The 27,555-nt window shown below is 44.6% G+C and overlaps 1 protein-coding gene across 1 annotated transcript in view; it reads right to left on the bottom strand.

Annotated features, from left to right (window-relative positions):
- Nucleotides 1-240: 240 nt before the first annotated feature.
- The window catches only part of LOC119460995 (uncharacterized), a 32,191-nt gene continuing 4,876 nt past the window's right edge, over nt 241-27,555 (bottom strand). The window contains 7 exon segments of the mRNA XM_037722162.2: nt 241-7,366; nt 7,368-7,714; nt 8,199-8,307; nt 8,831-9,111; nt 13,005-13,193; nt 17,426-17,614; nt 24,445-24,978. Of these exon segments, the coding sequence (XP_037578090.1) occupies nt 4,822-7,366; nt 7,368-7,714; nt 8,199-8,307; nt 8,831-9,111; nt 13,005-13,193; nt 17,426-17,614; nt 24,445-24,978 (4,194 nt within the window). The 3' untranslated portion in view covers nt 241-4,821.

Raw genomic sequence — 27,555 nt, 5'->3', positions numbered from 1 at the left:
CGGCTCTCGGTATAAGATACGTGATTCATCATCATCAATTCTGTCACATTTTTAGACTGCAGTATGTTCGGGATCAGGCCACAAAAGAGGCTAGAGGCTTGAAATAGTCATACCCGATACGTAAATGTGGCGGTAACTCGCCAAGGAAGAATGTCTTCAAAATGTAAAACGAGTGGCCTGGCAGCTCTCCTTACCAGTGACAAGTAACAATTGACAGAAAACACGAGCCCTACGAGAAGCAAGGGTGGTAAAGAAGCAGTGTTTTATTGGTCACCAGCCTGTCCCCCAAAGTGTGTGTGTGGTTGCAGTGAAAAAAGGGTGTATCTACAGTGCATCCGTATGATACAGGGAACAAACACAAAGAACCATCGCCAACAAGATGATGCGAGGAGATATAACTTAGACATATGCTTTTGTGTGTGTTTGGACAGCAAGCGCCTCACTTAGCGGCGAACAGAGAAAAAAACAAGGAGGGCCACCTACGGCAATCTGATGCACGTCCACTAAACAGCATGTGAGGGAGACCATTACATTAGGGCATGCGTCGTGCCATATTCTACAACTATGTACAGCAATACAGTAGCACACAGGGTGGCCTGGACTGGCTCTTGGACAGAAGGCAACCTTGCCTTTTAGTGGTCTGGAATTCTTGCGTATCTTACACTTGGCGAGAGTAGTGAAGCAGAATTAAATCTCAATAAGAGCCAGTTTCAAGAGATAAGAATTTTTAAATTTATAAGCAAGCTACAGCACAGAATTAAGCATGGCACCTACTAGCACTGATTATTTGATTATCCCCGACAGTTGGTTTGATTCCATTTTATGGAACAGCAGCTGAATAGTGCAGCGTGAACTTACAACCAAGGTGTCTCGTAACATGTAGCACAGTATAATCGCTCATGTTGAATACACATGCACCAGTATTTAGCAGCACTGTTCTACAAAGTAAAAGTTATGCTGAATGTTTCCTTACTTTATTATATATATATATATATATATATATATGTGGCAGCGAAAGATATGGGATGATTGCATAATTTTGAAGCTTGCAATGAAATAAATTACAGTCCAACAACCAAGCAAGGACATGGACTGGCCAGCCCTTAACTATTGCAAGAGCCTTGCCAATATGCAGGTGCAGCAGAGGACAGCACGAATGCTTGCATTATTAAATGTGCTGAAACTGCATGGAGACAACTTACTAGTCCTAACCTTATTTCTTTTATTTCAGAGAAATAATGCTGAGCAACTCTGATGAAAAATATTTTGCCCACCTTTTAAAAGAAAGGGTGGGCTGGGGTTTCTTACAATGCTAGCATGTCTTATGGCTCCAGAAGCAATGCCAATTCATTCATTAGGACTCGGGAAAGACACTGGTTTTAGTGCAGCGATACTAACTGCACATAACAGTGCAGAATGGGCCCGAGCCAAAGCGATTCCCATTGCCACAATTGCTAATCCTCCAACAATGCCAAGCTACTTTGTTCATTCCACACAATCTTTCCAAGGCCCCTTTCCAAGACAAAACTTCCGAACCAAAGTTCCTCCAAAAAAGCATTTGTCCAATGTTCCAAGTGGCATTATAGAATAGTCGAGTACAGGCCACCCCGTGCCTTCAGCCTATTTACAGAAGAAAATTAGTCGCTGCTGCCTCCTCGCCCTCCACTACAGAGACTCAAATCACCACACCTCAATGGTCCACAACCACAAACAAAGACAAGACAATAATTGAAGCAGCACAAGCAACTCAACAAATTAGCAATGCACAAATGATGCAGAGATGAATCATCATTCCCTACTACATGTCAGCAGTACTTCTACTGAAACCCCTCTTCAATATAGGAGTTCTGTCTTTGGCAAGCCCCGAATATGTTTGCCAAATATGTATATACAACTGTCGTGAATCATTTTTTTTTACTTTTTGTCCTGGAATGGTATGCTTACACCAAAACATAAAAAAGCACAACCATGTGTGCAAAATGCATCAAACTATGTGTAAACAAAAGCTAAAAAAAGTGACAGCGCACTCTTAAGGTAAAAACTCTACAGTGGTGTGCCTCTTGCACTCGTAAGAGATGTGCGTGCACAGCTTTTTTTTTTTTTTATGAAGTGTGCCATTTCTTGCAACTAAAAGCTTCCACCTTCTTGAAGGTGGTATCTCCTGCAGTAACCACCAGTAAGAAAAAAAAAAAAGAATGGAAATAAATAAGAATTAAGAGAACAATGATATTCTAACATCACTTATAGCTTTCTTTCATGCATCCCACTTCTTGCAACACCAAGTGCCCACTGTCATTAACCCCTCAAGTGCCATAGGCAAGCTGGGTTCTTCTGCACACATCTGGTAAAAGAGGCTAAGGACGAGCGCAGCTCACTGACTATTCTGTTATTTTCTTGCAATTTTAATTTTGTTACAAAACATACTTTTCACTTTAATTTCCTCTTATAGTGGTGTTAAGCTGTTAAGCTTAGATTTTCCAATAAATAGCTGAAATTTTGTACAAAGAAACACTTCAAATATTGTCTGTAAAGGATTCTACAGTAAGAAAAATGGCCATTTGGGTAGCAATTCAGTAAAAAGCGTGGCACGAAAGGGGTTAAAGTGGTGAGTCCTTACATTCTACGGAATGCAAGAGCCTACACATACACACACATGCAAAAAAAAAAAAAAAAAGAAGCAATGGTGCTGTAATGTCATACACACCACCAGCATTAAAAAATAGCAAGCCTGCACATTTGTATCCTACAGCAAACAAGACTAAATCCTGCTTGTAACATGTAACAAATTCACATTAAAACAAAAAATTCTTTTCAACTGCAAAACTCCATTATCAGTAAAACAAATGAGGCATAAATGACAACAAATGTAGACAAAAACATGAAAAAGCCTGAAAACCAAAGCCAGAAATAACAGCACTAATTAGTCTCTTTCGTGAGAGTCTGGTTTCCCAATATGTCTGAGGAAAACAATGCAGTGTGATTTCATCACAATGCAGCTGCGTGAACAAAAGTTTTACTTCCGCACTCGGGAAATTCGGGGAGACTTGTAGCAAACATTAGTGCAGTCAAAGGCCAGAAAACAGCACGACAACATACAACACCACTTCAGTCATTGCGCGTTTGCTTCCGAACAGTTCAAGCACATGCACCACTCATGAGGTCTATTCTGTTTGTGAAGAAGCATGCGTGTCTCATGCAAATACCTTCGCTCAGGTGCTCTGCACCGAGGGAAAAGACCAATTATAAAAGCAAGCAGCAGCAGCAGCAGCGACAACTCGGTCTTATGTCTCTGTACTTACTGGAAGCACAAAGAAAGGGGGAAGTGGCATACAGATTTGTGCACAATCCAAACCGAGACTGAAGCACACGCTTGAAAATTCCACTGTAGTAGTACATAGAGACTACAGCATGTTGCAATGCAATTTGAAGCACAATACGCCTTCGTGTTAAAAGCAGTGAATTTCACGATCCATGCAAGTACACATGTGGCATTCTGTTCACGAACCATAATGCTATGAAAGTTTGCAAACAGAAGAATTATTTGCGGCATGCCCCTAGTTGTAAACAGTAAAAAAAAGTCCACACACAATAATAATAAATAAGCTTTCTTAATGCAAAGTGTGCTCAGTCCATGCACGTCTTGAGGTTCACGAACCATAATGCTATGAAAGTTTGCGAACAGAATTATTTGCGGCATGCCCTTAGTTGTAAACTGTAAAAAAAAGTACATGCACAATAATAATAAATAAGCTTTCTTAATTAATGCAAACTGTGGTCAGTCCATGCACGTCTTGAAATGCTGCATTGCTTTCTTATACTTAAATAATTACAATATAGGGGGGAAAAAAAGCACATACCTACGCAGTCGAGCTCAAGATCAGAGGCACGCCAGAGTAAACCTCTTGACGACTGAATGTATACATTAAATAAATTAAAATGGGATATAAATGAATTTCATTCGTATCAACAGTGGTTCGCTCACACAGCGCATGTCCACCCTTTTCGGAACATGTCAAGCGGTGAAATACAGAAGAATGCTCGCCAGCATTTAACACCTGCCTGAAGACATGTCAAACTTAAGCACTGCCGCAACTTAGAAAAAAAATAAAAAGAAGCTCCAAATAAGCACAAGAACATATATGTTGACCCACCAAACAAATATGACCAGAAAAGTGGGGAAAAAGGTGTATAGAAATTTGTGCTACCAGCAGTTTTGTGACATGATTCAAGCACAAGGCAATAACGGGTAGCTTGATCTCGAAGCCTTGCTTAATGTGACACACACAAGAAAAAAATTACAAACCCTTACACAGAAAGACAACACAAAGGAACAAAAGAGAGCCTTCACTTATACATTCGCAGCAGCAAAGGTGTTGTACATGCAAATGACAATCAGGATGTCATCCAAGCGTCCACAACAGCAGTTCACGAACACCTTGCCACATGCTGTACAGTTGTTTTCAGTCATGCCTGGAGGTCATGATGGGGATGATGACGATGCACGAAGCCCCCATGGGGTAGGTCAATGCACATTTGGAGCAGAGGTGCTCCTCACCACAGCGTTTCTAATGAGCACAGTGAAACTGGGTGACAACGCACGTGCTCAGCTCGCTCACTGCTTCTAAGGAAGAGCCGCAGCACGTAGCTTCCACCGGGAAACGTTTGTCTTCTGTTCTTTTGTTGCGAGAGCTGGGGCAACAGTCAAGCTCAGCCCAACTGCAATGGGCACAGTTCAGCATGGCCCACAGTGCGAGCTGGTTCCCTACACGAAAACACTGAAACCACCAAACCCGTCAGAGCACACCATCACCAGGAAATGTCTCACCGAAGGTCCAATGTCCTGACAACCTTGGAGCTGTCCTCGGCCCTCAAGGGTTGGTGGCAATCGTATGGAGGAGGCGTCGGTGATTCATGCAGGGGCTCTTCGTCCATGAGTGGTGTACCCGGGTCGTCGTATTCGTCGAACGTCGCCGGCTCCGGCTCAGTTGCCGCTGCAGGGACCGGAGGTGGCGGCACAACCTGTTGGCAGTAGGTCGGCACGCCAATCTGCGGCGGAACTGGGAAGGTAGGCGCCACGGAGAATGCAACTGGGGCACCACTGGGCATGGCCAGATAGTTCAATGCTGCTGCATCATAGTGTGGCGGCGGGTGGGCCATGGACGGCAGGTAGGCGGCGGGGACTTCTCCGAAGGGTCCCACAATTGTAGGGTGCGGCACAACCGCAGGAGCTAACAGCTGGGGAGTGACTGGAGCCATGGTTGATGGAACCATGACCGGAGCCGCAAGGGGCGGCAGTGATGGGCTCAGCAAAGATGCTGGCGGCTTGGGCATGTCCCTGAACATGGGGCTTGACGGGGGCCCCAAATGCCTTGAGAAATCTTCGTAGCGGCCGATGGGGGCAGCTGATGATGACAATGACACCGAAGGGGGAGCTGTTCTCAAATGGGCCATTGGCATGTGTGGTGCCATTGTTGTCCGCACAATAGAAGATGGAAGCGAGGCTGGTTGCATGGGCCTAGGAAGAGGTGGTGTAGCGGAACGATGGCATGACAGTGCAGATCTGGACATGCAAGAGGATGACGGTCGAGATGGAGGCAGGGGAGCTGACGTTATCATGGGTCTGTGTGCACTGGACGATGTCAGCAAGCTTGACACAGGCCGCGTGGCAAAAGTAGTAGAGATGACTTTACTGGCTGGCACTGTAGAAGAGACTGCCGGTGACGATGTCTTGGGTGCTGTAGTGGCTGTTGTGATAGGAAGCAGAAGTTCTAGAGGAGAGATGGCAGATGATGAAACCATCGAACTGCTTTTTGGGGCTGCATGAATGATCGTGGAAACTGTGGAACCGATCCTGGAGAATGACGGAGATGTAAGGGAACCAATTTTAGGCATCACATGCTGCCCAACAGTGGTCAGGCCGGAACCGATTTTCGATGCTGAATGTACAGAGGCAGCAGATGAACTGCTGCTCTTTGTGGCTGATGAGACTACTGCTGCCATGTTGACCAAACTACTTTTGGAAGTTGGGAGGGCAGATGCACTGACATGGCTGCTTTTTGGGCTGTGAAGAGAAGCTCCCGCTGACGAACTGCTTCTTGAAGTCAATGTCATGGATGATGAACTGTTTCTGTGTGTGAGAGAGTTTGATGTGGTGGTTATACAGCTGGCTCTGGGGGATGATGATGCTACCATGGAAACAATCATATCAGTTTTAGACGTTGAAGCTGCGACATTAGCAGCCAGTGAGCTGCTACTCGTGGGAGTCGTAGCACTGATGGTGGAACTGATCTTTGATGCTGATGCCGATTTTGAAGGTGCCGTGCTCATTACAGAACTGCACCTTGGATTCGATGCAGTATTGTTCTTAGTTGAAACTACACTGCCTGTGATGGTGCTTGACTTTGAAGAAACTGCACTGGTTGCTGTAGAACTGCTCTTGGAAGAAGCAACACTGCCTCCTGTAGACAAACCTTTCAAAGAGGTAGTACTTGCCACAGAAGAATTGCTTTTCAGAGACAGAGCAGCAGCTGCTGTTAAGGAATTGTTTTTTGACGAAACTGTATTTGTAGCTGTGGAACTGCTTTTGGAAATGATGGCAGAAGTAACGACGGAAGAGGTTTTTAAAGTGGCTGCTGCTGATGACGAATTAACCTTGGGTGAAACTTCTGTGGGCATAACACAATTGGTTTTTCCATTCAACACTATGTCTGTAGCTACTGTAGAATCGTTTTTCATAGATGGAGCAACAGTAGGTACAGCAGGGGAACTTTTACCAGAAGGAAGAGTCACTGCAACAGAAGAATTGCCAGTTTTGGATGACGCGACAACAGGACTCGCCTTGGGCACCGACAGGCTAACAGTTGTCACCAAGGGTGTGCCTGAAGAGGAAGCACTTCCGCTGAATGCTTCGACTGTCCGCACACATGTGGGCACTGAAGTTGCCGGAGTCTCAGAGGTTGATACAGCAGGTGGCCCACAAGGTGCCGATAGTGCCAATGGCGCCTGATTGTTCTCACCAGCACCAATGGATGCGTCATTCTCTGCAGGCTCTACTTTTATTTGAGCGTCAAGGTTGGCTGACAAAACCAACGGTTTCTCAGGTGTTGCTTCCACTTTGACCTCCTGCTGCTCTTTCGTGGCAGCCGTCTTCGGGGGCTGCTGCTTAGGTCCGTGCGTTGCAGATGAATGGACCTTCTGTGGCTGCTGCACTTTGGATTCAGAAGAAGAGGACTTGGAATCGAGCTCCTTAGCCTTCTCCTTTTTCTCCTTGGGTGCCTTGTGCTTGTCCCCACTGTGCTTCTTCTGTGTTGCTGATGCTGATGATTGCGCCGCCCCCACAATTTCCTCTGGTTTTCTTTCGCCAGAGAGCGCCTTTTCCCGGCTCCAGCTTAATCTTTTTGACAGATGGTTCCTTGGGCAGCTTTGAGTCGGCTTCCCGCTTACGAGGCTTCGTGTCCTCTGCTTTGACCTCTTTCTTCACGGTCACAGCTTCGGGACTCTGAGCAGCAATGGGCGGAGGTGTGCTCTCCTGTGGATAGTACTGGCGCAGACGTACATGCCAGGCCACACTGGACACTGCTGTCACCGTGCGGAACTGGTGCACAATGTTTCGTGGCAGAAAGTAGACGTCGTTGTCGCACAATGAGATGCGGGAATACCGGATCCCTTCCCTGCGCAGCTGGTTCAGCTTGGCATCTTCAACCCATTGTACGCACTGCATTAAACCAAATGAGAGTGAGTACCTTCTTTTTGTTCTCTGCAAGAACTGCAGTTGTCCCTAACTAGACTTTGATAATTGTAATAAAGGATAAAAACACTAAACTAGCTGCATGCTAGGCCACGAGAATGCCAAATTATGGCAATGCCTCAGAACAAAACTGCTTCATTCAAAGGTCCATGTATATATTTGTTTGTTTTAAACCACATCATTTGCCATTCAGCAGTAGAAGAATCCCGCTTAGCGTGGAAGGCCAAGTGGTGAGACCCTGTACACCTTGTGGTTTTAAATTTGTGGTAATTTGCCATTACTATGAAGGAGTACCAGATTAAGGCAGGGTACCAAAAGAAACATGCCCAGAAAAAAGCATCACTCCTCAACACAAAGGAAAATGCAATACCATCAGCGATGAACGCCCGCAGCTGTGAGTGTACTAAAAATGGCGGAATAACGCAGCTAGGGAGTTCCAATGACTTCTCACCTGTGAAACGGGTGGCTCATGAAGGTCTAACTGAAGTTTTTCCACCAGCTGGTTGAAGTCTCCAGCATGGAATGCGACTACATCCTTGGTGATGCGGTTGGTTTCCCCCCTGTTGTACAAAATAAAAAGCACTTAGAATAAAGTTCTGTTTCTGTTCTCATGCCATACAAAACGAGTCCTCATTCCAACACACACTCCAACATAACATTCGTCACTAGCACCTAATTTTACACGCTCATTTGATGACCTATTTGAAGAGAGCCTGAAAATACTTTCATGGAACGAACGCCACACCTGCATGCTTAGAATGAATGGTCAGCCACTTTCCGAAATACTTTCCCTTGGTGTGGCAAAATGCTTAGCACAACGTCTAACTGGAGCAGCAGGTTTAACAGGTCAGTGGCTTAACCAACCAAAGTGTGCTGAAAGCAACATATTACCCCGAAAGCAATTCATTGACAAAATGGCCTCTAATTATGCAAGGTCTGCCCTGCCCACGACAACAATACGTATGCTAGAAGCTTTACACAGCTTTTAACTTGTTTCTCCCACACACTCGTTTTCGAATAAGCTTGGGTACTACCAAACAGTCAACCACAGTTTGCAACCATGAATGCCACAACAGTACTCACCCTGTGTTGCAACGGACAGCTTTGAGAACACCCACGGCGGCAGTGGTGAGTCTGTCAAAGCCCTGTCCCACATGGTCCGCATGACACTTGGTGCGATCCTCAAAGAGCATCTCCCGCGGCTCCGAGGCACGAGGCAAGTACTGCAACTTGCGTAGCTCATCCCTGCGTCTTGCTCCTGACCCCGACACGCTGCTACGTTTGTTTGGCGATCGTATCACGTCGGCTGTCGGGACCAACTGCTCGCCAGGTCGCACCCACAGGATGGGGCCGTCATTGCTCTCCTGCGCAACAGGAGAAATGGCGATGGTAAGCTTAAAACCAGTAACTGCAAGTGCTCTATTTACTGGCACAATCCATTAAAGGGACCTTGACCCACTTTTTATCGAAGTGAAGATAGGCTATTTTAGAAATACTTTGCTGCAACGAGTACTTCAATGCGCTCAGCAGAAGCGGAGTTATTAGCAATCAAACACGGCCTCCGCTGTGCTCCCGTTCCTTCTTCAATGCCTTGCACTGCGAAGGCTACGGCGGAGTGGGTCGGGAACAGTGAAAATACTGCATTTGGATTAAATAACTCGAAGTCTTGAGTTATTTTTAGAAGCAACTTTTTTCCGGCACTATTTTGTTCATTGTGTATGCATTTGCCTGCCAAAAGCAGCATTGCAATGCTTCACTCCATCTGACACAATACTAACCCTTTCTGGGCCAATGATTCCTGTAGGAATAATGTTTTGCAGGAAATATGCAACACAGAGAAAGACAAGCAACACAACTATTTGCATAAATGCCCTGTCCCACATGGTCCGCATGACACTTGGTGCGATCCTCAAAGAGCATCTCGCGCAGCTCCAAGGCACGAGGCAAGTACTGCAACTTGCGTAGCTCATCCCTCTGCCTTGCTCCTGATCCTGACACTCTGCTAAGTTTGTTTGGCAATCGTATCACGTCGGCTCTGGGGACCAACTGCTCGCCACACTGTCAGTCAGCTATACTAACTACATATGTAAGTTGTCAACATAGTGTTGCAGATAGATATGGCTCTCCCTTATATTTTACAAATGTTTACATGTCACATTGCACTGAGGTTATGCATCTATGCAGCATATTTGGAGCCTGCTGCATAATGCACATAGTATGACCTATGTTGGGTAGCACATAAATGGTCTTCAAATATAATGTAAACCACGTTTCACACCATTATGATTGTGAACTGGGAAGTCTGATGAACCACATGCTGCTTAAAGCACCTTGAGTTGTTGGCAGTTCTTGACAAATACCTTTGATTCATCGCCGAAAAACTACAGTGGGATTTTTTTTTTCATTTTTCCTTCTTTTTTGCCCTTCTGACACACGTAATATAATATTTCCACCACATTAAAACAACTTGAACCAGGAAATGTTAAAAGAAAATGTGGTCCTGCTATCCCTCACAGACGTGTGCACAATATAATGTAAGCCTAGCAAATTTGATAATCCAGCAGTTTCACTCCAACTACTCCGAAACCAATGCGTACCAATCCTTGGTGTGACGCAATCCTCTTTACAGTAAGCCAAACAACAAAATAAACAGCACTTCTCAGTATGCTGAAGGTGGCATGATAAGCATTATTTTAAACTGTTATGATCAGCATGGCCATATTAAACTTTACATACCCTCTTTGACTTCCAGCTAGAGGTTTCAGTTCTTGACCACAAAATCATTATCGTAAGCAAAAGCATATACTTACAGAAAAGATGCACATTAAAGGTGTTCAAAAGGAAGGAATTGCAACATCTTCCAGCGCAACTTCTCTCAGGACAGTGTTACAATATTATGTTAAGGAGTACAAGTACTTGTATTTTAGATTTCTACTTGAAATAACAGTGAAACCTGATTTCAATGGACTCGTACACAGTGAATTATGACCTACATCAAACACTGCTGAATACCTGACGCGGTAGCATAGTGGTTTTGGCGTTGCACTGCTAAGCTCGAGGTCGCGGGATCAAATCCCAGCCGCAGCGACTGCATTTTGATGGGAGTGAAATGCAAGAACGCCTGTGTACCATGCATTGGGAGCACATTAAAGGAATCCCAGGTGGTCAAAATTGATCCGGAGTCCCCACTACGGCGTGCCTCATAATTATATTGTGGTTTTGGCAGGTAACGCCCCAGAATTTAATAAATGTTAATTCATGGATCGTAACACACTTGTGTGCATCAAAACAATAATAAATAATAATAATAATAAATAAATAAAAGAAAAAAAAGGAAAAGAAAGAGTGAGCAGCACGGAAAAGGTAAGCAAGATCAATCTTTAAAAAGAGCTGTCATACACCAATTTCTCATTTCTTTTTTGTGTTGATATTATGCAAATTGTCCCCAAGTTGATTGAACTTTCTGGAATGTAATATTTTCGTGTTTTCCTGCCATAATTGTTGCATGTGCGGAGTTTAGAGTACCTCTCTATTTTTCTAAGACATACTGCCTTGTTAACTGGTGTCTCAAATAAATTTGTAAGATAGTATGTCAATACAGTGTGATAGAAAAGCCTTGTGCACCTCTAGTAATCCCAGCTTACTCTAAGTTTCCTTTCTGTTTGCTTGCTGTAAGTCGCTTCTATAAGCTATCTCACAGTTCTTGTATTTTATTTATGCATTGCTCTTGTGTTCTGAACAAGACCCATATAATGTGATGCTATAAGTCAGCACAGACTCAACCAATGCTCTATAAATTAATACCCTTAAATGAATCGGGGGTCTTTCCCCTTAGGTTAATAGGTGCATCAATTGCTCTTAATAATCAATTACACACAAACACTTCTTTCTGGGGTTTTACGTGCCAAAACCAGTCCTGATTATGAGACACGCCGTAGTGGAGGGCTCCGGATTAATTTTGACCACCTGGTGTTCTTTAATGTTCACTACAACGCAAGCACATGCGCTTTTTTTCATTTTGCCTCCATCGAAATGACGCCGCCGCAGCTGGGATTCGATCCTGCCACCTCATGCTCATCAGTGCAATGCCTTAGCTAACTGAGCCACCATGGCGGGTCACACACAAACACTACACGGTGGTTCCAGGCGAAGTGCTGGTTAACTAACATGCCTAAACACTACTGGTTCCAAATGCAGCACACAAAGCTCTCAGTGTAATTGTTTTCCCACGTTCGACCTCTTGACCAAAACATATTCAGAAAATAATAAAATAAATAACTGCAAAGATTCCTTTCCAAGAACCAGTATGCACTTTTTTTTTTTTAATATTGCAATATACCAAGGTGGATACTAACTTTCCACTTAGTGACTGTACCTCCACCTTGCGGATTTACGCTTATTTTTTCATTCAGATATCGAATTAACTAGCATGAGGCGGCAGATATAGAGTAGTACTAGTATACAAGTCCTGCTCTTGCCAATCTTTTAAAAGTGCGTGGTACATATGAGATTAAGCCGAATAGCTTGCCAATCTCCAGCCATGCCAGGTCTTTCTTGGATCTGTTTTTAAAGTCCACATGGCTCTTGTCATAGAGGGTACACCTTGATTGCATTCAGGAGGACCTACCTCGGTGGAGTACTCCATGATTTTCCTCGTCCCGCCAGTTTCGTGTTGGCCGCTGGCAATGACAACCGGATGCACAAAGTATCGAGCGCTGCTTACGGGGCCTCAGTGATTGGTTTGGCAAAGGTTTGTAACTCACATTCAGATATCGAATTAACTAGCATGAAGCGGCAGATATAGAGTAGTACTAGTATACAAGTCCTGCTCTTGCCAATCTTTTAAAAGTGCGTGGTACGTATGAGATTAAGCCGAATAGCTTGCCAATCTCCAGCCAATTCCAGGTCTTTCTTGGATCTGTTTTTAAAGTCCACATGGCTCTTGTCATAGAGGGTACACCTTGATTGCATTCAGGAGGACCTACCTCGGTGGAGTACTCCATGATTTTCCTCGTCCCGCCAGTTTCGTGTTGGCCGCTGGCAATGACAACCGGATGCACAAAGTATCGAGCGCTGCTTACGGGGCCTCAGTGATTGGTTTGGTAAAGGTTTGTAACTCACATACACAAGGCTGAAAATTCTAGCAGCGTGCCACAGGCCTGCAACTGTTGCTTTTCGACCAGAACAGTCGCACGATGCCTGCAACTTGCAAGTGTGAATTTGGCTAAAGACTTAAAATTGTGATTCCCCTGCTCACCTGAGGTGACTCCATCTGCACATGTGACATGGGACCCCAGGGCATGGTGAGGTACAAGAAAGGGCACTTCTCGAGTATTGCCAGGAACTCGGGGAAGAAGCCACCGACTTCTTCGTGCACAGTGCCCACCAGGCTCATCTGGTGCAGGGGGCCAGCTCGGTATGTGCCGCTACTGTACGTTTTCCCGACCTGCACGCACAGAAGGGGAACAACGCAAGAAACAAAATTGGCAATGCACCCTGCATGCGTAGGGAATGTAACAAGACAAGTGTAGGGAATGAAACAAACAGGTGCAGACATATGAAGCGTGATTATACCAGGACAAATCGTAACGCAGAGAGTGACAGAAAAACAGATGACAGACAATGCTATCCACCAACAAAGGTTTATTTTTTCTGAGCTGCTCGCACTTACTCGTGGCACCGCTACCCCCCATAGGTCGGCAGAATTGAGCGGATACTCACTCACCATTATTTTCGCAAGTTATGTGCTCAAACTATACTCGATGTGTACTCACTTGCTCACTTTCCTACTCATGACTCATACTCACCAACATTCACTCACATTCACAGTCACTGGTACCCACTCACACACATTCATACTCATGTCCATTCAAAATCAACCATAACTGAATATAATTTGCACTCATTTTAACCGGCGCTCACTCCCATTCATACTACCACCACTGTCACTAACAATCTCACGGCTGTGAAATGAGTGCGACGCAAGTCTAAGTCAGTGTACTCGTGAAAGAGTATGCCTACCTATCCCACAAGACCATGTATGTGTTCTGTGATAAAACCGAATTATAGGTCTTCAGTTCAACCAATACAGTGGAATCTCGATGATACGATCACGGCTAATACGAATTTCCGGATGATACGAATTTTTCTGCGGTCCCGGCCGAGCCCCATTACATTGCAACGTGTTAGAAAACGGTTGTTACGAATCGATTTTCGACCTGCGTCGGTTGATACGAATAAACGCCGCCCACCGACAGCCGCGAAAGAGAACAGCGCGCAGTCACGCGCTTTCTCCCTTTCTCTTTTGGTGCAAAGGCGCGGGCACTACGCCGGACAGCGCGAAGGCCACGACTGGGCGCGAAGAGTTCGAAGTGGTGGCGCTTTTGCTGCTTTTGTGCTTTTCCTCCTTTTCCGCGTGCCATCGGACGGAGTGGCTGCCGTGCTTCGGGCCGTGTTCTTTGTGTTTGCGCCATTTTGCTTAGTCGCAGCGAGCTATGTCTACCAAGATACGATCTCGGCTGATTCGCGTGGCCGTACGGCGAGGCACGGGAGCCTCCGTTGGCGCGTCTTCCGTCGGCTGCGTTATCAGTGCCGATGGCACAGGGCGATTGTCGGTTTCGCTGCTAAAGTCACACGGTACAAGTTAGCGCGGCACGAAATCCACAGTAGCGCGACTCGTTCAGTCCGGTGCTCCTCCGCTTTTCCCACTAATCGCCATGTTTTCCTTGCCGTAGGAGTGCTTCCGTATTCCGAAGGCGTGCTTCGTCCAAAGTTTATTCGCCATCGTCGCTCCATCACTAACCTGGGAGCTCTCAGTAATCCGAATTCTGTGTGTCAAGTGAAGACGCCAGCGTGCTTTACGAAGCAGACAACTGCGGTTGCCATCTTGCCCCTTGCCAGAGCAGCAACCAATGGAGAGACGAATTTCAGCACGGCAGCCAATCGGAGGCCCGCTTTCATCGGAGGGCCCGTGTGACTACCTATCGTAGACCCGCGCTTCTTTTGTGTTTGTGCGTTTGTTACAAGATGGCGACGACGGACGAATTGAGAAGCAGAACGGCGAAACTCTGAGCTTTCAAACGATACCAAGATGGCGGTGCTCGGTGGCGGGAAATACGAGATATGGCTCCGTGAACTGCGGTGATTTTGCGCGATTTATAGCTGTTTTCTCGCCCTGTGCACTGACGAATTAAACTTTTTCGGGCACTTTTATTGCGTTTTCAGCCAGACCATTTTGATGCAGCGTAGATTAGGCGTTGCAGATACCCAAACGCATGGTTTTCAAAAATCTATTTTTCTCGCGATTTTCGCGATCTGATCCCCGCGTCCCCCCTTAATTTAGCTAGTTTTAATTGTGTTTCGATGATACGAATTTCGGCTAATACGAATATTTTTCGTGACCCCGTGAGATTCGTATCATCGAGATTCCACTGTACATAACAGCAACCGAAATTTCCGATACCGCGCCAGATGTTGCTTGATTTTTCAGACATGATGTGTGCATGGTGTCGCAAAACAAAATGTAGCGGCTATGAACAAAGTTGCCGTAATTCACGTTGTCGCCTTGATTCCATGCGATATTAAAGCTAAGCTTTCTAGTGGCAAATGAAAGGTTTTTATGCTGCATTGATTGGACTGTGGTGAGTGTGGTTCGGTTAGGTGAACATAGCATTTGGTGTCATTCCACTCCGGTGATGCCCAAGCTGATTGCTTGCAAGCTGCAGCAGTGGAACAGACAAGATAGCTTCACTTTCAACAATCACAGTATTGCGTCGAAGCTAGCTGCCTTCTTTTTTTTTGGCTTTCCATGTGCTATACGGCCTCCGCGAAAACATGACTTTGTCCTCTCCACAGTGGTGAAGGGGACAAAGTGATGAAGCTCTAGCGAGTCATGTTCAGAGCTTCAACTTAGTACAGTGGAATCTCGATGATACGATCACGGCTAATACGAATTTTTCTGTGGTCCTGGCCGAGCCCCATTACTTTGCAACTTGCTAGAGAACGGTTGTTATGAATCGATTTTCCACCCGTGTCGGTTGATACGAATAAACGCCGCCCCACCGACGGCCGTGAAAGAGAACAGCGTGCAGTCACACGCTTTCTCCCTTTTTCTTTTGGTACGGAGGCGCAGACGCGGCGCCGGACAGCGCGGAGCCCACGACTGGGCGCGAAGAGTTTGAAGCGGTAGCGCTTTTGTTGCTTTCTTTTGTGCTTTTCCCCACGTGGGGAAGCACGGCCGCCGCAGCGAGCGAAGGTTCGTGCGGTCATCGCTTCAAGGGAAACTGAGCGGCGTAAGCACAACGCATACAAAGGCCAGAGCCATGTGGAGATCGCTTTCAAGATACGGTGCGCGCGATAACACCGACAGCCGGCACAGGCGCAAAGTACAAGAACACATTTGTTGGAAGATTAGAAGCCGTTCCCCTCTCTCTCTCCCTCCCGCGCTGCCTTCCCGCTTTGCTTCTTTCGCGTGGGAGATTGTGTCGCCAGTTACCCTTGCGCCTGGTTGCAAGATACCACTTACACTGTGCAAGATATGCATTTGGTGCCGCAGCACAGCGTCACCCCCCCTTCCCTCCCATACCCCCACGGCCTTTCGCACAACGGAAGTCGCATTTGCTCTCGGCTGTGCGTTCGCTCTCCGTGAATGCGTGTGTCCCCCGCGCGCTTTCACTCGCACATACGGCGCGCGGCGACTATTTTATCGCCCTTGGACTCATGCTCCACGTCTCTGCATCGCCCTCGTTGATCTTCTCTCCCATAGTTGGACGCACCTTGTTGAGAAGCATGCTCGCTACTGCCCTTGTCGGCGAGATTGTCCCGCGAAAGCAGGATTATAACCAGTATTTCATCTCACGCGGCTGCACTCCAAGCGGTATACGTATACATGGAGTTCTATTGGAGGGTAAACGGGAGTCGGAAAAGGCCGCGTTGTAGACAGTTCTGCACTATAAACGGTTACGTTATAAGTGGTCTATACTGTAAATGCTCTTTACGTGCGTGTGCCTGCGTGAGTTCACCTCTGACTCTTTAATTTAGCTAGTTTTAATAACGTTTTGATGATACGAATTTTGGCTAATACGAATATTTTTCATAACGCCGCGAGATTCGTATCATCGAGATTCCACTGTACAAGTTTATGAGGAAGATTTACAGCCTCTCGTGCAAATGTGGCTTGACAAAAACAATTTGCCGCCAGCGCCTCTGCAACTTCCTTTCCGTGCCATGCCACCAATTATGTGTATCATGGAGGATAATAGAAGCACGTGTGACTTCTGTTCCAAGAAATATCACGTTTCATAGGCTGTTTCTGTGATTATGCGCAACTCCGACAAAAAACATTAATGTTAGTAAAAGACAACAGCAAATAACAAATTAACTATTGATATTGCAATAATGAGAGCTGTCATTAATGAATCAGTCATTTTAAAAATTGAGAAATAATGTCAGCATGGACAGGTCTTGTTTAATGGGCTTTCAAAGGCTGCTTAGTTTATTACTACTTTTTTGTGTGTCAATATTTGGCTCCACAAGGAACAGCAACTTTTGAGTTTTGTGAATCCCTTCTGCTAAAACAAACCAATTTTCATGGTCCCTTTGAGTTAATCTAGTCTACTCCATACACAATAACACACGAGATCAGCAGAATGTAAATGATGTTTACTAAACAGCGCTTACCATTTCCTGAAACTTGACCATAGAAGTAGTCTCAATGTCCGAATGGCGGCACAGCACACCGCACTTGACCACCAGGTTGGGATGGTGCTCGGCAAAGTAGTCGACAAAATCCGGCATATCTTGCGCTGCACCGTGCACAATGCCCATGACGTAGCGAGCAACACCGGGCGGATCTTCGTAGAATGTTTCCTGCAATGCAAAAAATAAACACATCATGAGGAGGAGAAAAATAAGTTGCTTTACAAAATCTGCCAAGGGGAATGCAAGCTACAGCAACACAATATTTAATGATATTCCAAGTTGCTTCTCCTCAAAGAGTTTCAAGATAACTTGCAAGTCAAGAAAAATGGCAGTAAAAGAACACCCTACATTAGAAACAGCATCTGTCTACTGAACACTTGTGTTTGTGATGCACTTTCCTACTAAAGTTTGTTTCATTGACATTTCTTGTGTTTTATATGGGGTGTTTAGGAGCCAGAGGTACACCTTATGCTGATCTTTTCGATATTTTATATTAATGAAAGCTTGATGCTTCAAGTTATGCCAACGCAATTTAGCGGCACTTCCCAGCGCATACAGTTTATAGGAAATTAACCTGGTCAAATGTAGAGTGGCACTTTTCGTGCTTAAACCCACTAGTTTCTCGTAAGCAAAAGTACACTATAAGGTAAGCACACAGGTATATAAATAATAAATACTATTTTACACCATAATCATGCCAGACAACCCTATGAGCCAAAGTAATGCACTCATTCTAAACAAACCACTCCAACATCAATAGCAGCGAAAATACAGCCAGCTAAAGGTCCAGCATAACCCCATTATAGGTTGAACTATGGCTTCAGTCAGGCTGTCTTTTTTGCACATGTTCTTTCACATATACCATACCCTATGCAGGACGCAATCTCGATACGAGTAGTTTACCATTCTTATCAGCAAGAACTCCTGATAAGCAGCACACAACCGCAAAGAAAAAGTGTGGGTGTGCCAAAACAGCTTTGCCTAAGATAGCAACAATCCATGAGGTGAAGCAAGACAAGATTTCGTGGTTTACAACTGCTGGCACTTATCCAGAAATTAAACGTTAGCCAGAACAAAAACAAGTGCAGGATAGCAGCACCCTGCCAGAATTAAACACAAGCAGGAAGGTAATAAGTGAACGAAGCATGAAAAATGCTCTAGCTCCAAAGCTAAGCATCTGTGAATGAATGAATCGTACATGTCCTATGTAAAACAGTAAATGTGCATTATATTCTCTTTTCTTCACTTGCTCAATAGTCGAATGAACTGTCTCACACCTAAAAGCAAAATTTAGAATACCCTAGATAATGTCTCAGTAAATTTCCTATATAGGACATTGAAAAAATTTTAAGAACGAATATTGATGAAAACTAGGCACTACGAGATTCACGAGTCTAATTCTGAAGCACTTAAAAGCAGAAAAAATGAGACAGTGGCAAATCAATTTAGCACAAGTCCGCAAGGTGAAGGAAGAGTTTCCTATGTAGCATCATGCTACTGTGGATGAGAATTCTTTTCTTTCACGAAACTGACATAGTACTGTAACATCTAGAGGATATAACCACTGAAGAACTTTTGCAATTGCAAAACTGTCGTACATGGCATAAGAATTTCACATAAACTGTACGACGACTTGCTGTGTTCTTCTGCTTTAGACAGTTTATCAGCTGCAGTTTACTGATCTGTGATATATGGGGACAGTGCCAGACTTTCCTAACAGGAGGCAACCGAAAGGCACAAAACATCTTAAACGAGGTGTATCGTGCTTTAAACATTCATTTCACAATGACGAAAATGAGCAACAATTGCCGCAGCAGTTTGTTGTGGCAATAACAGAGTGCCACATGATATAAAAAAAATTTGTGAGCAGTTATCATTAGTTCTTACATTACAATGTTTTCATCTCTACAGCCTTCATCATTTTACATACCAGGCACCAACTCATGCCAGCATCCCCTGCTACACTTTCCTTGCATTAAGGACAAGGACATTAATGACCATGTTCTCTCACAATTCACAGGGCCGAACCTGTCACCACAGACACTTGGTTTCACCCAAGTTTTTCATACAATCTGCACAATGTGTCAATGTCCGTTCAGTGGTGATATCTGGCTCACTGGGATAGGAGTGGCTGCAGAAAACTATCAATGTACATGCCTGTGATTTGCAACAGTGCTGCTTGTGCAACTGCTGCGTTCAATTACAGCCTTAAAGCCAAGCCTAAGCTGTGTCCCAACTGAACCCTGAAAAAAGCATCGGTCCAAGTAACCAGCAAACTATCTAATTTCCATTACGTTCAAGTGCTGCAGGTGTCCTGTGACAGCAATCCCATGCGTTACAGTAACAGGAATGACAAAATGAAAACTTCCTATCGTGAAAGGAGAACTTAGCAGCACAAAGAAAAAAGTGCACACTCTGATTCAGCGGAGCAGGTTACAGAGATGAAATTTGCGGCATGTTTTGTTGAATCACATACCGAGTTCTTAAAAAGCAACATTAACAAGGCCTAATTTTCACCTGCTGTTCAGTAACTGGGGTCCCTTGTTAAATAAAAGATATGCCAGGTAATTACACCATGAAACTATTTGCTAAAAAGGCGCTTCCTAAACCTTTAAACTGCCAACACTGGCTAGAAGAAGGGAAACCATGGGGCCCAATTTTTTTAGTCACAACCATATGAAGCTAAGGAAAGCATAGGGGGAAATTATTTGTTATTTTAATTGATACGCTAGAAATAAGGTAAAGTGAAATGAAAGTGGGCCAAAAGCAACTTTTCTTCTTTTACTACATGCTTCATTTCATTTAAGAGAAAGAGCGTAAAAGGATAAATGAAAGGCGGGAAGGTTAACCAGGACCGAGCCCGGTTGGCTACCCTGCACTGGGGGAAGGAGAGGGAATTTCCCTTATGCTTTCCTTGGCTTCATACAACACTGACTAAAGCGATATTCCCAAGGGCATTAATTAAAAATTTTCTGCAGAACCCATCTCACAATGACTGTCGACATTAATGCGATTAGCGTGAGAGAAATGTATTGCTGAAGACACCTTTATTTACAATCGGAAGAAGTAGGCTGAGAATGATAATCGTGTTGTATCATCTCCTCCTACTTCTTTGTGTTTGGTCTTTGTGTGCTGCCGCCCTCAGTATTCATTATGAACGCATACTAACTTGCTGAACTATTGACTTCAGTGATAATTGCATTAACACAATCACACGTCATAGCACTTACAAGTTCGGATGCCACAGAGAAAGCTTCACTAAAGTCAGCCTCCCAACAGCAGCCAGTTTTGTGCTGCTGGCCCTGTAGCTTGGGGTTCAGTTCTCTGACTTTGAATGAACCACGGCACGATTGCATAAGTGTCTATATTAGACCTAAAACATTTATTTAAAGGAGCTCGCATTCTCAATTTTATCAATCGCACCACTTATCAGTCAGTTGTGAAAGAAGTTGAACAGATACCGGAAGGGCGAAATGCGCTTGAAGTACCCAAACAATGGCTATTGCATTAATAACATTATTCAATGATACAGCAGTGAACAGTTAAACTTGCAGATAACTGAACATATGGCATGTTCCTTCACATAACAACTAAGTGCCCAGCAAGTCTGTCAGTCAACAGCATGTGCAGAGAAAGCAGAATAGATAGTTGTCAGCCACTTTAGCAGAAATGTAACCGGTGAACTAAATGCAACACAAGACCTACACAGTAAACACACCACAAAATGCAACATGGCATGATTTCACTTTATGCCTCAGAGATGTTTCTTTCATGGAAAGGTTCATACTAAACATTTGTGATCCCACTTTTCTTCCTGTGATTACAAGGTGCATTTCCTTTATTAAAAAAAAAAAAATTGCGGCAGAATCCATTTCATGATGACTGTCGACGGTAATGCATTAGCATTGAATCAATGTAGTGACACAATGTATTGCCACTGTCGGAACGAGCTATGCAGGAGGTGTGTAGTGAAGCAGGATTTTTCTTTCGCGCTTCCCTACGAATACTTGGCGCCATCTAGCGCCACTGCTACCATGAAGCCTGCATGCGGCCTCTAAAATGCAGGGTGGCCTTCGGGCACATTCAAGCTGCACGTCGCAGCTTTTCGCCTGGAGGACCCCCAACAAAGTTTGTTGGAAATAAAAACATTTCTGATGGCAAGCCAGCACGTGAGAATGCGGCAGACGGGCTCCTCTTTCTGGACACACTGCCTTCGAGACGAGAAGTGTGGCGCACCGGTGCCTGCAAACGCTGATAACTGTTCCCTCGCTTGCCGCACACTCAGTGGCACACACTCGTTGACCCACGTCGACAAGTGTTTCATTGAAATGCTGCACATACCCAGTGCATCTGTGGCGCGGCTTGCTAAAGCATTTGGGTTGCTGTCCTTGAGGAACCCTTGTGACGCGGGTTCAATTCCACTCAGCATCGGAGAAATTCAAGGGATCTTTTTTGACACTGTGAAGCGGCACAAACCTAGTTACTCAATTTGGCATCAAAGACATTCATTGAAGAGCGGCACACACCTAGTCGCACATACTCAGTGACCCAAGTTGGCAAGAGGCTCAAATCTAGACAACACTGGAGCGGCAACAGGTCTACATCACCTGACCGCCTGAGGGCGTAGAGCCTGCAGCAACAGGTCTACATCACCTGACCGCCTGAGGGCGTAGAGCCTGCAGTATTTGTGTTTTGTAGTGATGTCTACTATGAATTCGTGTGGACCACAACACAAGTCGTTCACTACCTGCCTTTTACACACTGCCGGTGACATACTATACTCAGATACAATGCCCTCACACAGAATGTTAACCTAAACACAAACAACTTCCCAAAATGACACGTATACTAAATAAAAATTTGCACAGTGCAAATAAATTTGTGGCCCAATTTAAGTAATGTTTACTTATACTCTTCATTCATTGCCAATGCCAGCACCCTTGCCATATTCCCAAAGAACTTTCTGATGACAGAATAGATAATGTCTCGTTAACGAATTCATCTTTTCAGGAACATCAGAGAAAAACATAATGAAAAGTAGCACAAAAAGAAGAGCAGAAAAGAAGGGCGAAAGGACAGTGCTACTGTCCTGATTTCTTGAGCTACTTTCCATCATGTCTACACACCAACTAGCCCAGTAAAGCATCTTGCTCGATAAAAGAAAAAGTTCCTTGCACTTAAAATTCCAGTCAGAGAGAGGACTTCACTCTCCCAAAAGTGGATTTTTTCTATATTACAATTACTCTGATCAACTGTATTTCATTAGAAAGACTTCACGCCTATGGTACTTGTGAACCTCAGCTAAGAATCCCAATAGTTCATTCACTTTACAAGTTGGCGTGCTTTCTCAATAAAACTGCAAAGAAGAAACCCAGAAACAAGCCATTCTACAACTCTTTGTGGTAAAGACAGTTAACATGTATCCTCAAAGCAAGTGTTAACAGGTAACCTCACAGCGCGGAGGAAGATTATTTAGGAGCAGAAACTCCCATCAACACGGGTGCTCGCGTGCGACCAGATAACGTCACATTAGTATGCGCCGACGGGTGTGCATGCAGCGGCAGCGCCTTGCGGCGCGTCACGCAAGCAGCAGCGAAAAAAAAGAAAAAAAAAAAAAGCAGAAGCCCGGCGGGCTGCTCGGGCGCATTCTCTTCGGCGGTGCCCGTGTCTCCCGCTCAAAGCAGAAGCAAAGCAGACGACACGGGCGTTCGGCGTTTGCTTCAGCATGCACGCCGTAATGTTGTTTTCGTGGGCCTTTAAGTCAAACAGCAGCTGTTCTTGTCGGTGTCTATTCGAGGGCCGTAATACTAACAGCGCTGATACAGGCAGTGTACCCTTGTTCGGAATTTGCTAGCCTAAGATGGGACGCAGGTGGGACGCGTGAGTGCCCTCAGTAGAACTTGTGAGGCGCGCGGCTGAACGGAACCAACACACGTGACCGGTTGCCTTGGCAACCAAGACGGCGATAATTTCTTTCTCGGCTGCCAGCATTACAGTGGCTCCGCGGGCTTGCGACATTTTCTGGCCGCTGCAACTGGAGGAGTTTTCACACCTAAAGGTTTCTTACTCCGTGCCTCACAGCAATGAAACGACACAGAGATGCGTAGACTTTGTTGAGGGAACTTCCCTTTCAGAAACCGAGAAATCCATAGTTAAAAGCTACTCATAGGGTAATTTGTTCTAGTGCAGAATCTGTCACGCCTGCAACACATTTACAAAACAAAAATCTGAGGGCATATACCAAATAACTCTTACAACATTCCCTAAAGCTTTAGCAAATTTCCCCAGATTTTTTAATCTAAATTTCCATGACTAAAAAAACTGACAAACTCTCTCATACGCTTAGTCAAACTGTGACAACAAATTAGTAGGTAGGAGAAAAATAAGAACCAGGCTATGCAACCCTGACCAGCGCCTTCCCACTCGTACTTTCCTGTTGAGTCCTGCATGTTTGGGGCCGAAGTACTAACAGTCAGAAATTGTTTTTTTCACTAAAACAGAGCTTTGAGCGAAAGCCAGCACAAAGGAATGAGCAAATTGCTCACTGCACTCGGTTGTCTTACCCAAAACAGTGCGATTTTCTTAGTAGTTTCACTGTCGATTCCACGATTTTTACAGGTGCTTAAAACTCGCACTCACCAATAAGCCCGAGTAGGTGAATAAGCTACATACTTGCTCCTTATTCTCCAATTGTGCTTTTAATAAACAATGCTTAAAAAGTGCAATCTAATAACAAACTTGATAGTATTTTCAATATACTAGGATCTGAAGACTGTTTTATATTAATGGTGAGAACCCCAGCAGTTCATTATTCAAGAACTTTTCCAAAAGTATTGAACATTCGATTTGCTTCTGGCCCCATTCTATTGGTATTCGATTCGGTCTCAGAAATTACTATTCGCACACCCGTTAAGAACAGTTTACCAATATAAACAAATTTCATATTGCCCTGTCAACTGTACATGCAAGCATATACCTGCGATCGGTTCTAGGCTCACCTTGAGGAAATCTTTCGCCAATCGCATCATGTCAGTTGGCTCAAGCTGACAGATTTCGTCCCAGTAAAGGTGCAGTACTTCACCTCCACCATTGGGGTGCACTTCCCGGCGCACAAAGCGTCCCAGGCGCATGTGTCCAAACTCCAGGGAAGCCGGCATCCGCGGGACGAGGGACCACGCACCGACCACCACAGCTGGAGGGCCAAGGGCATTGCTGGCAGCAGACGACGAAGTCGAGTGGCCGCTGCTGTGCCGCTCCTTTTTACACTGGATGCCCACATTGCGCAGCGAAGCACACTTGCGCCTGCACCGGCTGCAACTGCTTCCACTCCCGCTGCTAGTACTCTTCACCGGAGAGAACGTGAGCGTGGATGAGGAGGACGATGGGGTTGACGACGGGGGTTGATGATGTGAATGGGGATGCACTGCCACCGCAGCGGTGACGGAAGGTGTTGCTGTTGGCGGTGGAGCTGGGGGAGGTGGTGGCTTCGTCTTGTGTGGGAGCTGGTCCTTCTTGCTGCTGTGGCCGGAGGACTGGAGTGGAAAGGAAGGGTAACAGTACATTAGGAAACCTGGATTAACATTGCACCACAAACCCAAGACTGCCCCTGACCAGGAATCTCAAAGGGCTGGCATTTCGTTAACAATGCTCTCTTTTTTATGTCATATGTCACTTCAAGTGGCCAATTGCTGGCGGTAGCGCAGCAGTGGGCAAGACAATAGCAAAAGGCAAGAAGGCTGGAACTAGAAAAAAAGATAGTTGCAAAATGTGGACTTAAAAATAAAACGGCATACATAAGGCAGCATACAGCTCCTGCTAAGCTCTGAAGGGGCATATTTGGGAAGGCATAGGGAGAAAAGATTAAGCCACGTAACTTATGAGTCAATGATTATGCACAGTGACTACGCAGGCTACACGCAACCTGTAGGTCACAAACTTGATACATGTAGTTTTAAAGGGATACTAACGAGAAAAAAAAAGTTTCAGCTGTTGGTCACTTTCACTGTCAGCAGAGGCTTTGAAAGCCAGAAAAGACTAGAACGACGGACAGTTGGCAAAGCCGCCTTGAAAATCCTGCACCAGCTTGGCACGATATCACGAATTTTTATGGAGTCTATTCTGGCCTATTTAATTTTTGATCGGTAAAGATGGACTACATTGTATTCTAAAAGAGTAGCAAGTTTCAAAAACTTTCACTGAGCCACAACGCCACAATATGAAAAAATTTTCGAAATAAACTACATTACCCTGACATACCGGCACTGAGGTTTTGGCTCAAAAAACTTCAACTTCAAAACCTCAATTTTCTCCTTTAATAATCAAGCTTTAATAATCAACATGTTGCATATGTATAATTTTGTATTTTTGTCATAAAGCATGCATTTTTGTGAGTGATGTATACAATAACCTGGTATGTTTAAAAAGTATGGGTTCCTTGTTTCCCTTTATATGAAACATATCCTGTTGTGTAAATAATGAAAAACTTATGCATTTACTTAGTAATGTGTCGATTACATTTGTCTGTGTACGCTGCTGACTAAAGGGGCAGCGAAGCTTACCAAGCACTGCTACGACACTGCTTTTCTCTCTGTACAAACTGAAAATAAATTGACTTGAAAAAATTATGGCGAAATTAACAAATTAAGGAATATACAGTTTTGAAAGAATACTTGATGAGCCTAAACTTACTTTTAGTGTCCCTTAAAACTGTGTAGCTGGATTTCCTACTCGATTCTGTAAAGCCAAAGGCCAGCTAGGTACTTCCAAAGCAAATCCATTTACAAGATTGGATAAAGAAGCCTGCAACCTACTGCAGCACCTCTGTCGTAAATAAACAGTAGCTACAATTAGCTCTATGTTGCAGTTCTTTCAACACAGCATGACACCCGCACACTCCAAGGGCAGACAAGTTGCGCACCCTGCAGAGTTTCTACACGGCTTTCATAATGTGTAACAAACGTTGCTCCGCTGCACAAAAATCAGATGCAGATTTTAGCGATATTGTTTTGCGAGGCACTCAGTCTTGTTCTGCATGCGTCGATAATGCATAAAAATAGGAGCAGTTCAAAAACACAGCTGTGCTCGTGTGAGAAAACCAAACAAATCCACAGCTGTGCTTCCCGAGAACTAACAACAAAAAATATCAATATATCACACGAAGCTTGGCATAAAAGAGCACTCTCTTTTTTTTTTTTTTTCATAATGCACACCACACAATGACAATATTGATATGCTAGCGAGACAAACAAGCTTCAGCATATTAGGAAAACGCACTTAAATGCGTTAATATATTGGAAGCTAGAAGCATTCTTTCATAGCGATAGCACATGCTTCGAGATGTTTAATGGGATTAAAGATGACTGTTCCCATCTTATTTACACTTCACATCTTATTGTGCACTGTAATACAGGGTTCTGAAACTGGCAACTGCAAGGCTTTCTGCACAAAAGGTGACAGTGGTCATCTGAAGCATACATCCCAAATCTCTAAGCAACATTCACTGAAATGTTGGAAGATATTTTTCAAGAGGCTCCTCTTCCCCCCAAATTTCCTTTTATACATTTATTCTGGCACAATATTTTATTTAGCGCTCACTCAATTTTATCCCAAACAAGAATTGACGCTCGTCATTCTTGTAGAGGTTTCTTTTCAGCAACACAGTGAGCCAGGTACTCTGCAATAGGATGCATAATGCGTGTCTATAGCGATCCGGATAAGTATTAGGCAACTTTAGTCCAAGGCAGCAAATACACCCAAAAAAAAAAGATGTCGCGGTGAGAGGTGAAATTACGCATCAAAGGCAGCAGTATTCATGGGGATTTATAGATTAGCAGCTGCTACGAAGATACGACAACACTGCTGTCCCATTCCCCGTAAAATTTCTCACGGGCAAAAATTTCGACAAACCCTACTGCCATGAATTTTATCAGCAGGCACGGTTAATAAACGTGGTAAGGTTTCCAGAAACTCTTCAAGGATTGTTGTTCGAAGCAACAAACAGTGATGAAGAAGTGCCAACAAAGTTCTCTGCACTTTTCTGCCTGTACTGTGCCTATTAGTTTACGAATGTGTAGTTTCATACAGCGACATAAAGCAGGCTGCATGACATC

This window comes from Dermacentor silvarum, chromosome 8 (genome assembly GCF_013339745.2).
Source record: "Dermacentor silvarum isolate Dsil-2018 chromosome 8, BIME_Dsil_1.4, whole genome shotgun sequence".
NCBI lineage: Eukaryota > Metazoa > Arthropoda > Arachnida > Ixodida > Ixodidae > Dermacentor > Dermacentor silvarum.
Note: the sequence above shows the minus strand (reverse complement) of the source record. Positions and strands in the feature narration are given on the sequence as shown.